At 41.7% G+C, this 12,894-nt stretch overlaps 1 protein-coding gene across 2 annotated transcripts in view; it reads right to left on the bottom strand.

Annotated features, from left to right (window-relative positions):
* LOC124798420 (adenylyltransferase and sulfurtransferase MOCS3) overlaps positions 1-12,894 on the bottom strand; it is a 200,505-nt gene that overhangs the window by 78,688 nt on the left and 108,923 nt on the right. For both annotated transcript variants that reach the window (XM_047261821.1, XM_047261820.1), the window contains exon 4: positions 3,086-3,178. In XM_047261821.1, the coding sequence (XP_047117777.1) occupies positions 3,086-3,178 (93 nt within the window). The remainder of the gene's footprint in view (positions 1-3,085; positions 3,179-12,894) is intronic.

Below are 12,894 nucleotides of genomic sequence, written 5' to 3'. Positions count from 1 at the left end.
ATGATCCACCCACGCCCCAACATTCGCACAGTGTTCGAACTGGGCCAACTGGTTATAAAGTGTCCAGTCGGCTCCACTACGCACCCACCGTGGTGGTCTCCTTTCTGGGCCCATGCCAGCTGGCAGGTGAATCCAGATTGGGAAATGATCACTGCCATGCAAGTCAGCAACCACTTCCCAGTGAGCACTGGCGGCAAGAGCTGGAGAGCAAAGCGAGAGATCAATGGCAGAGAACGACCCAGTCGATGTGCAGAAATGAGTACTCTGTCCTCCATTGAGCAAGTAGGCACAGGATGACAGGAGAAGCCTCTCAATTGCTCTACCCCTGGGGCAGGTAATTGCAGAGCCCCAAAGCACATTGTGGGCATTAAAATCACCACAAATAATGAATGGCTGGGGGAGCTGTGTAGAAGGTCGGTGAGGGCCGCTTCATCAAGTGCATCATGTGGGGGCAAGTAAAGCGAACATACAGTCAATGGATGACGCACGTGCATGGACACAGCGACGGCCTGTAAAGTCGTCATAAGTGAGAGTGGCGAGGAGTGGTAGTCCGCCCTGACGAAAATACCTACACCTCCTCCAGCTCTCTCTCCACGCAGGTCGTCCTTTTTGTGGAGCGTATAGCCTCGGATCTCAGGGGAGTATGATGGATGGAAATAAGTCTCCTGGAGACATAGACACAGTGGTCTACCCTGCGATAGTAGACGAAGTTCCTCCACATGCGTTCTGAACCCTTGCAAGTTCCACTGAAATATGGGAGCCATCTATGATGGGGGTAGCACCTTCATCCTGTCTCTCCGACGGGGCGGGGAGACCGCAGCAGGTGGAGGGGCAGGCGTGGGGCGAGATGATTGCCCCACACATACATCGTATTCCATCAACTCTGGGGAAGAGTCAGAGAAAGCCTCACGTAAAACAACATCCGCATGGTCAGATGGTTTACCACGGGATTTGACCTGCTGTTGCTGCTGTACAGGAGCTTTCTGTGGTTTGGTGGGCTTTGGGGGAGCTGATGTGGGAGTGGTAATTGGCGCACAAACAGTCCTCTGCAGGATGTTCTTGAGTACACACCACGTATAATTCACATTGCACGTTTTTGGGCTCAAAAAACTGTAGCTTGGCTTGATGAGATACCCCAAAAAATAAATCCCATATGGCATTATGAATGAAAGTAAGCATATTACGCTAGCTTTTTTTATTTTTATATTACCTATGTCTGACAACATTTGCATCAGAGAGAGAGATTTGTTTATGCACTTCAGAAATTCTGTAATATGTTCCTTCCAGTTAAATTTATTATTAAGCTGTAATCCTAAGAATTTAACACTGTCAACTTCTTTTATTTGCTTGTCATGATATTTTAGGCATATACTAGCAAAAAACTTTTTACAAGTTCTGAACTGCAGATAGTATATTATTTCCAGGATTAGTGACAGAGATTTGGGCAGAAACCATTTATTAATGTCCATGAAAATTTCATTAGCCAACCTTTCTATGGCTATACCTGTTTTAATATTTATTGCAATGTTTGTATCATTTGTAAGCAAAACAAAACTTGGCATCTGCTAATGTTACAGACACAAGATCACTAATATACACAAGAAAAACTAAGGGCTCGATAACAGAACCACATGTTACTGTTTCCCAGTAAAGCACTTTGCTTTTCTATTGACACCCTTTGTTTTCTGTAAGAGATATAAGATTCGAATCATTTTGCAGCATTTCACATTATATAATAATCTAATTCACTTAAAACAATATTGTGATTTATAAAGTCAGATGCCTACGACAGATCACAGGCTATACCAGTAGCTTGTCATTTAATGTCTAATGAATTAAGTACATCCTCACTGTATGTGTAGGTAGCCTTCTCAACATCGGAACCCTTTAGAAATCTGAATTGTGACCTGGATAATATTTTATTTGCGGTCAGATGGTTAAGAATACAACTGTATATTATCTTTTGTAAAATTTTTTAGAATGTAGGCAAAAGTGAAACTGGATAGAAGGTTAATGACATGCCTTTATCTACTTTCTATAAAAAGGCTTAATTTCATCATATTTCAAACAACCAGGAAATGTTCCATTGATAAAAGACTGGTTAAATAAATAACTTAAAATGTCACTAAACTCAGAGATACACTGTTTAATCAACTTTGTTGGCTGTTGCGATGGTCATACTCATATTATCATAGTTATCTATAGTGACAGGTCTGAGATGTTCCACGGCAGCATCTACCAAACTGACAACCCCATCTTTTCAGTAACAGTTATGAAGTGCTTACTGAAAAGCTCAGTAACACTGCACACATATGTTACTCGTGTATCAGTTACTCTTAATGATTTGTTTTCCTCTTCATCTCTGGCTCTACCAGTCTCTTCCTTCACTATATACCATATTGTCTTGATCTTGTTATCTGATGCAACTATACTAATCGATAATGCATTTGCTTTGATGTATGTATTACTACCTTCAATATTTTGTGTATGTTTTGTAATCATCTATAGCATTTACATCAGAGCTGTTTATGATTGACAATGATAGGGATGGACAATGGTATTATGCAGGTCAGATGGGTGGTGCAACAACACTGCGAAAGGGATGCAGAGGATAGTGAGATGGGTGATTCTCATTTCAGGGAATGATGAGAGATAGTCAAAACCCTGGAGGAGAATGTAAATCAGATGTTCCAGTCCTGGGTGTACTGAGTCAAGTGAAGGGTGGCACTTTGTGGCTGAACAGTGGATATGTTAGTATCTCTTTATTTTCTATTTAGCTGTTGACAATGTTACATTTTGAGGTGATGGCTAGGACTTATTTACTTCTGTTATCAGCTATGATATGGTGTGTAATTTCAAATGTCTGATGTGAATGATGAATGTTTTTCCCTAGACAGGCGAGTAGTATTCGATTTAAATAAATGAAAATTATCCCTTGTTGTTCAATGAGTATGGCTTAACATAATAAGTAGAGCGTGTATTTCACATAATCAACCCCCCCCCCCCCCCCCCCACACACACACACCACAGCAGACATACACATGGCAACAAATAAATAGTAATAAAAAGTTTACATGTTACATACCAACACCAGCCCCTGCAAGGTACAAAGCAGAAGGACATCCTAATCCACCAGCTCCAACAATAAGAACAGATGATGTTTTCAGTGCAAGCTGACCTGTAAAAACAGAAATGACAGCACGTTACTTAGATAGTTTTTAAACAGCATGTAAAAATATTACTCAAACACTATCTTGAGAGACAGGAAAATGATTGTGCAAGATCACATCAGCAAATAACCAAATGCTGGTTTCCAAGTGGGAAGAAAGGATTGATAAGGTGATGTAACGTGAGGTGGAAAGATGACATTACACAGCAAGCAGGAAAGCAGGTGCAAACTGGATGTGTATAACGGCCGATCATAATGCAGAGATGTCTGGAAGATGCTGTTTCATTAATGTTGATAATACTACAAGATATTTCACAAGTGGCAGTCAGATATTCCTGTAAATGGTTAATACAGAAATAGTGATGATTTAATGTGGACTGTACTGATGGACAGTATTTATGTCAAAAAGCAGCAGTGTATTCACAGCTCAGTGGTAAAGAATTATTAGAAAAGTTAAAATCACTGTAACAAATAACACTGCTACACTGATTTTCAAATGAGCCTTTATGACTAAGCAGTGAATGCAAAGTGGACAGCATTATCATATTAGTCAGCAAGGCAAAGTGGTACAGCTCCTGTAGCAGGAACTAAATTGGTCATGTGACAAGGTACAGTCACATTTCAATACAAAATAGTGCACATTGTTTGCACATTGTTTCCTTGCAGTGGAAGCATGAAAAGTGGAACGAAAAACCATCATGAAAAATAGCTTCACAAGAAGCCATGGCTTGCTGTTAATGTCATTAATTTTACTGACAATGAGAACAAGAATGATGTGATAATGCTGAGAGAGAAGATGACGGAAGATGCACGTACATGTAGACAAACAAAAGTTAAGTACGTCAGTGGTATGCAAATTACAGAAGGAGGTACAAATCTGTTGTGAAATAGGATTCAAGTATCTGTCCTCAGCAGAACGAGTAAAATGCAGACAGTAAATATTTCATTGGTGATATAGATAACTTAGACAGCAATTTTTGTTACATTATGAACAATATAAAGAAAACTGTCTGCAAAACTCACAGATTTTGTTACACAAAACTGGACTTCCAGTCTAGCAAAAAAACCATGAGAAAAACTGTTCCGTCTATGGAATTTGATTTTACAAGGTGCCTGAGTAAACAAGTCTTATTTTCTTTTCATACACACTACACTGTGAATAAATGTTGAAAAGTGACAGTGTCTGACAAGTATTGTCAAACAACAGTGACAGGCACAAGTTCATTGTTGTGAAAGTTGAGTTTCAATCCATTATCATTTCTCCTCCATGATTATAACAGGAAAACTTCAGACTAACAAGTAAAAATGCACGCAAAAAAATTCAAAACACACAGAGACAAGGAAAGCCAAACTTTTTGGCATTAATCAAGGAGCACCAACCTTCTCCTTCTTATTTTAGGAATAAAATGTGGAGCGCTACTTGGTGTGGATTTGGTTACGATGCCTTCCACTCCATACCCACTTACATGTGTGCACCAACTTTACCTTATAAATAATTAACAGTTACCTTTCTTAAAGTTAACTGCTTGAGTGGACCCACTATGCAATGCCACTAGACTATGCTTCTATGCTTTGTGACTTCTTCACCTTTTGCAGTTGCAGCAGGAGATGAAAGAGAGTTCTGATTTGTTCAAGCTACTAAATAATATAAACCATTTTATGACAACTCTTCTGTATTGTAACTACAATGTATTGTCTGCACAATTACTTTTACAATTGGAGGTGATATGGATTGCTAATATATCGTAGCTCACAACAGACAGTCCGAGTAACATGTACTGCTGTATTGGCTTGACATTAGATACTCAACTGACAGTTTTCATATATTATTCATTTGTTCAGGCATTTACAGTCTTGGCCACACCCTTTCCTCCATGGCTTCCAAGGCATTGCCATTGCCAAAGCACAAGCGGGTCTCCACAGCAGTTGGAGAGAGGCATTCACCATTGTGCCTTATCGACATGCTGAGATGACTTCCTTTTACATTCATCTGCAAAATACAGCAAACCAGGGTGCACATAGTGGAATGTTCCACACTTAATAACTACCTAAACTACGTTTTCAGTTTCAATGAACGTCTTCAGCTGGTGTAAGTGGTTAAAAGTGGAACATGATGTTCCATGCAATCACCATGCTACACCACAAATCTAGACCTAATGCCTATCAAACTGGTCTGGAATCTATCAAAGAATAAGATCTGTAGACATAATAAGTCACATATCTTGCTCTGAATCTGAAAAAAACTAACAGTTGATGCTTTTTCTGCTAATAAACATACACAGCACAACACCTTGTCCGATGCATGCAGTTCAATGTGATGCCACTTTGGTGACTTGCATATGGATTTCACTGCTTTTATATTCAGGTGGCTTTTCATGTGGCCACACAAGCCTGAGTGAACCCCCTTCCAGACTTTTCCACTTGCACAAAAATCTGAAATGGTTATTAAAGGTCAAACACAGGGCCTCAGCATTACTTCTCATACATGCTAATTGCTAGACAATGCAGACAATTTCATTCTCACGTTTAATACAATTTACTTTTACAGCTATTTTATTAGCTTTTGAAGCTGTGACATTAGAAGACTTGAAAGGTCATGTATCACTTCAAAAAAGTGCATGATGTCTACTGGAGGGCACGTACTGTAATGGAAGAGGAATCTGAAAATGTAATAAGACTAGCTGGCGTAGATTCAAACAAAGAGTCAGCATTACCATCCAATACTGAAACAGTAGGCAAAAAAGCAACAGTCACCAATGTGAAAAATAGCTACATCAGTGGAGGAGGTACTTTTATGGATACTGTCAGCAAAGCATAGTGAGCAGCTAATGTGAGAAATATTGTATGTTCTGTTTATGTTCTTGTTCTAAATAGGCACTTCATTCAGTGGCGCATAACGACATGTAGAGTGTTACAGTACTCGATTCATAAATGTACTAGAGTGCATGCGTGCAACTACTACCTCCTTTCCCTGTTTCTTGGGTGTGAAAATGATGGTTCTGCTCCTGTGGCCACATTATCAGTTTGATTTGATAAGTAATACATCTACTATATTAAGAGAGGGAGAGGCAGGGGTCTTGTATAGTTAATATTAAATAACTGTGGCTGCTGGATGAAATATCAGCACACACACAGTATGCTTGTAGTCAATAGCATCAACATACTGTGACCCAACAATATTTCCAATTGAATGCAACATATATACTTACATTTTGTAATAAAAAAGAGTAATTCTGTATGTTGTCCTGTAGTACATACACTCCAAGAAAAAGAATGACACACCATGAAAAAAGTATTAGAATGGGATGGCAATTGCTAGACATGACGTACATGTACAGACAAACAATTGATCATAATTTCAGAATAACTAGATGATTTATACAAGAGAAAGAGATTCTCAAACAGCAAGTCTCTAATGTGTTGGTCTACCTCTGACCCCTATGCAAGCAATTATTTGGCTCGGTATTGATCGACAGAATTGTTGGATGACCTCCTGAGGGAAACTGTGCCAAATTCTGTTCAACTGGCACGTCAGATCATCAAAATCCCAAGCTGGCTGAAGGGGCCTGACCATAATGCTCCAAACATTTTCAATTGGGGAGAGATTTGGCGACACTGCTGGCCAAAGTAGGGTTTGGAAAGCACTAAGACAAGCAGCAGAAACCCTAGTCACATGCGGGCAGGCATTATCTTGCAGTAATGTGAGCCCAGGATGGCTTGTCATGAAGGGCAACAAAACAGGGCAAAGAAAATTGTCAACATACTGCTGTGCTGTAAGAGTGCAGCAGTTGACAACCAAAGGGGTCCTGCTATGAAAAGAAATGGCACACCAAACGATCACTCCTGGTTGTCAGGCTGTATTAGGGGTGGCAGTCAGGTTGGTATCCCATCGCTGTCTAGGGCATCTCCAGACATGTCTTCAGCCTGGAATCTCATTCACTCGAGGAGAAGTGTCTTCAGTGATTAGTCCTGCTTTGAACTGAGCCTGATAACCAGTGAAGATAGTCTGCTACACTGTAGCTATGTTGGCTGCCACCTTTTCATCGCCAATGGTCCCACAATCTCAAAATATGGTCAAGTCAAGTTAACGTTAAACTTATGTCTTCAATGAAAATTCAAGTGACAATTCATTATAGCAAACATATCACCCCCAATACTCAGAGTGAACTTCCTATCATCCTATGGGCACCTGCATGACCTCTGCCATCGATGCCTCCTTGATACCACTACCAATCTGGTAAATCAGGGGCAAATATGGATTATAGATGACAAGTGGTGACTCTCCATTAGTAGAGCTCCTCAAGCAGTTCTCAGAGATCACAGCCCAGATGCCCACACTAGCATCTGTGCAGCACTTGACAGTACACTATATATTAACCACAACAGGACCACCACTTTGTGATTGATTGCATCGCCTCACACCACAGAAACTGAAGGAAGTGAAGCAGGAGTTCCCATTCACGCTCGTAAAGGGAATTTGCTGCTCACTGAGAGCACTAGTTGGTCATCTTCAATGCATATGGTCCCAAAGAAAAACAACAGATGGTGCTCATGTGGAGATTATAGAAAGCTCACTGCCAGAACCACTAGGACCAATATCTGATACCACACACAGAAGAGTTGCATTCAACATCCACGGTAAGTGCATTTTTACTAATTTGGGTTTAGTATGTGTGTTTTATCAAATGCCTGTGGCACCAGACAACATTGTAAGCTGCTGACTGCACATTATTTGGACTGTTTGAACTCACTAGAATCTCTTTGGAGCTTTTTAATGCTGCCCAAATGTTTCAACAATTCACACATGAGGTTACTCGCAACCCAGATTTTTGTTATATGTACATCAACAATAATTCGGTCATGACAAGCTTTGAGGCAGAACACCTGTCACACTTACGGCAGATTTTCACTTACCTTCATGCTCACAGTCTGCTTACCAACCCGTCAAAGAGCATCTTTGGAGAAACTGAAGTTCAATTCCTAGGCTACACTATTAATGCTCATGGTATACAGTCACCACAGGAGAAAGTCAAAGCTATAGTTCATTTTCCATTGTATATAACAGTTAGAAAATTATGGTGGTTTCTTGGTGGCACCAATTTATATCGTTGTTTCATTTGCAACCACGCCCTCCTGGCTGCACCACTGAGAGGATTCTTGCAAGGTGCACTGAGGTCAAAGGACAAACTGCCCCTGAATAGTGATGTCGAGTTGGCATTTACCGAGGCGAGACGATCATCATGAAAGTTGCTCTTTTAGTGCACCCAGTTCCACAGGTGTCTCTCGTACTAATGGTTGATACGTCTGCCACTGTAATAAGTGCTGCACTGCAATAGCAAGTATGCCAATACTCGCAGCCCTTGGCCTTGTTCAATCAAAAGTTATCCCCATCACAGCAGATCTGTTCCACAATTGTGAACTGTGGACGGCATATGCCTCCGTTAAGAAGTTCCACATGTTAGAGGGACAGCAGTTCACCCTAGTCACAGATCACATGTCACTGACATATGCTTTCCACCAGCATCTGGAGAAAGTGTCACCATGTCAGCTCCACCACCTCAACTATATTGGACAGTTCACCACCCACATAGCCCATGTCGAGGGAGACCTGAATATGCCGATGGACGCTCTCTCTTGTATCAAAGCTATCACTGACACAGTTGATTTCAAAGCTCTTGCTGCAGTGCAACAAGGAGGCAGCAAGCCATGAGACTTTTTAGCACAACCATCAGACCTACAGCTCCATCAAGTTACATTACTATCATCAAACAAGCTGCTGTATTGTGACATCATAAATACTAAACTGCAACCTTTTGTGACTGCTGCCGAAACTTCTCCTTACATGACCTGTCACACCATGGAGTACACCGAGCTTTTGTGTGTCCAACCATGGACAAGAACTTAAGGAATATGTGCACCAAGATAAGGCCTGCCAATGGAACAAAGTTCGCTGGCACATCAGGGCACCTCGTGGCACAGTCGTTCCATTGAAAGAAAGATTTGAACATGTTCATCTGGACATTGTTGGACTGTTCCCACCATCGGAAGGGTATACCTACTATCTTACGGCCACTGATCATTTCACATGCTGGCTGGAGGTGTTCCCTAAGGTAGACGTTACTGCTGAAGTGACCGCGACCGCAATCTTCCGGGAATGGATCGCCTGTTTCAGTGTACCACTATGAGTTACAACAGACCAAGGAAGGCAATGCGAGTCATACCTACTGAAAGCACTCACCCTTCTACTTAGTTGGCGAATGCACCAGAAATTGGAAATGTCTCTTCAATGTCATCAATTGCAGCAGTGGACAGAGACTTTACCCATCATCCTCCTGGGTCTCCAAGCATCAGTAAAGAAGATCTGAAAGCCACATCTACGAAACTGATATATATCATGCCAGTACTACTGCCTGGTGAGTTCTTCAACATGTCAGACAACCACAATGAACTGTCAAACTTTATACACAAGCTAGGTGCACATATCTGGTTGCTATATGCCACTGCTCCGAGGGACCAGCAAATCCATTGCCCCTTTGTTTCCAATGAGCTATGGAGATGTGATTTTGTTTTTGTAAGTCATGACACAGTATGCAAGCCACAGCAGCCACCTTACAATGGACCTTATCACATTATCTGCAAAAGATGTTCAAGGCTGAAGTGATGAGACCGTCAACCACCATCACCACTGACATGTTCAAACCAGTTTTTAGTACCTCCCTCACACTGGTACTGATTCATCCACAGACATACCTACCATGGGCTTGACAAATGCATCAGATGCTCCATCACCCGCCAAAGATAAGCCATAAAGATTACCATTCCTGGAAGTCATGGTCAAAAGAAGAGCACCCTTGACCACGGGGTATACAGGAAGAAAACGCACACCGACCTGTATTTGCATGCAGATAGCTGCCACCACCTCTCACAGAGGAATGGGGTGCTAAAAACACTGGTGCACAAGGTGCACACAATCTCTGATGCAGAGAGTCTGCCCCATGAGCTGGAACACCTTAAAACTGTATTCTGGAAAAACGGGTACTCAGAATGGCAGATCACATGCGCTCTCCACCACACCTCTATAGTACAGCTGTGAAGATGGAAGAAGTCATGGAGGAAGAGATAGCCACTGCCTATATACCGTATACTGGCGCACTATCAGGGAAAATAGGACGAATATTGAGGAAACACCGAGTAGGAACTATCTTTTGCCCACCCAATAAAATACGAGCATTATTGGAAAGCGTCAAAGACGATCTCGGTTTGTGGAAGGCTGGCATATACCAGTTTCTGTGTCAGTGTGAGAAGACTTATATTAGATAGACAGTGCGCACCATCGAAGATTTGTTGCCGAGAACAGCAGAGGCACACTGAATTAAGTACACCAACAAGTCAGCGGTCGCAGAGTACCGTTTGTCCGAAAATCACAAAATGGACTACCAACATACCAGGGTCTTGGTACAGACATCTAAACACTGGGACAGCGTCATTAGAGAGGATATGGAAATTCATACCAGGGACAGATTCATCAACCGAGATAGTGGCTATAACCTCAGCAAGGCATGGGAACCAGCATTGAGTCTAATTAAAAAGATGCTCAGCAAAGAAAATGAACTGGTGACCAAGGTGGACGAGGCAATTACTCTGACGCCACCACAGACGCCGACACCAGTGTCTCAGTGACCACCGACATGTGGCCGTGGGCATGGACCACGGAGAGAAAGCCTCGCAGGGGGAGAGGATTTAAGACGGCCGCTCACCCTCAGGAGCTCAGTTCGTCAGCACACCTGACAATGGTGACATGTCTGATCGCCGAAATATTGTGCCCTTTGGACACTATGGACCAGCAGTACATCCATGGACTGTTCGAGCAAGAAGGGAGAAACTGAAGACTCACTACATCAAGATCACTAATCCCTGTCTCTATACAGACATTTTCCATTAAGTCAATCCTGTTCAAAGCTACGAGATTTAAAAGCTGTTCAAGACAGTTTTTGAAAAATATATTTGGAACTACTTTACAGAACTGCCTGCCTGCACCACCTGCAACAAATCCATAGAGGTCTCAATCTGTAATCAGTTAAAGTCATCTCCAATTAATTTTGCATGACCAGGATACTCTGCATTACTCTCTGCAGACCTTCTTTGAATGGTTCTACAACTGTTGCAGTGGAATTACAGGCTGGTAAAGAATATCTGGTGATTAACTTGATTTCGCTTAGGCTGGTTAAGTAATCAGATAACTTCACAGTCAGACTTAGTTTTTGTCGACTGCAATGAACATCCCCCCCCCCCCCCCCCCCCCCCCTCCTATGGCACCTTTTTAAGCCATGTTATATATATTGGAGGTTTCTACACCAGGTTTCATCCAGTTCTCAATTCCAAGAATAATTTGAGTGTGATAATTTTCCTGGAGGGCAGTATGTTCAGTGGCTTTGTTATGAATTTTTTGGCAATTTACTATTAAAATTTTGACATTCAAAATGTATTTACTTCATATGCAAACTGATTTTTCTCTGCATATCAACTGCTGAGAATTCATCGGAGGACCTCAAACTATTATCAAGCACAAAAAAACACCATGTGCATTCCGCAAGTAACTGCTTCATCTGACCTATCAAATGGAGTCCTACTAATCTCCACTACATAACACAGGCCCAGAAATCTGCAACGAAGACTGTCACAGACAGAATCGATAAAGCCATTGTTGACACACTCCATTCAGCTCCAAGTCAAAGTACCCTGACCAATTCTGGGTGTGATACTGCCAATTGTAAGCTCTACTTGCAACCACCCCCCCCCCCCCCCCCCTCCCTCAAAGTAAGGCCAGCAGTTTTCACTTGGGCACTATTTCCCTATGGGGCTCCATAACGCACCTTACACTGGAGCTCCTGATAACAGCAAACCAATCTCTCCCTTGTGTGCCTGTTCAGATTCTGCTGAAGGAGAGGCCACTTGTCTATTTGTAGTGCAAGTGAAGTGGACAAGGCTAGTGAATAACGTGTAAACATTAGAGGAAGAGTTAACTGAGACAAAGGGTAATTAAGACCAAGTTACATCTGTGAATATAGAAACATTTAAGGAGTTTAAAAATTAAATGCAATCACAATTGAGGCATTGACTTGGGTAAAGTCATGACTGCCAAAAATTCCCATTTTAAACAATAGAACATCCAGGATGGAATAATGACTATATTATGAAAAGGGCAGTTGCTAATCACCATATGTGGTGGAGATGCTGAGTCACAGATAGGCACAACAAAACAATTGTCAAACAAAGCTTTTGGCCAAAAAGGCCTTTATCAGAATTAGACACCACACACACAAAAACACACACACACACACACACACACACACGGCCAAAGTCTCTGGCTGCCTAGGCCAGCCCATGGCTCTGGCAGCCTGAGACTTTGGTCACATGCATGCAAGTTGCATTTGCATTTGCATTTGTGTGTGTGTGTGTGTGTGTGTGTGTGTGTGTGTGTGTGTGTGTGTGTTGTCTAATTTTGATGAAGGCCTGTTTGGCTGAAATCCTTCTTTGACTGTCTTTTTTTGTGCCTCTATGTGCGACTCAGCATCTGCATCACATGGTGACTAGCATCTATCCTTTTCATAATATAATCAAAAATCCAATTCTGAGGTTTCATGTTGAGAAGGCAGAATGTGGCCAAGCCAAAGGCACATAGAAGGTAGTATGTCTCAATATAATCAAACTTAGATGAAAATGTA

This window comes from Schistocerca piceifrons, chromosome 5 (assembly GCF_021461385.2).
Source record: "Schistocerca piceifrons isolate TAMUIC-IGC-003096 chromosome 5, iqSchPice1.1, whole genome shotgun sequence".
NCBI classification, from domain to species: Eukaryota; Metazoa; Arthropoda; class Insecta; order Orthoptera; family Acrididae; genus Schistocerca; species Schistocerca piceifrons.
This window is presented reverse-complemented; position numbering and strand designations above follow the sequence as displayed.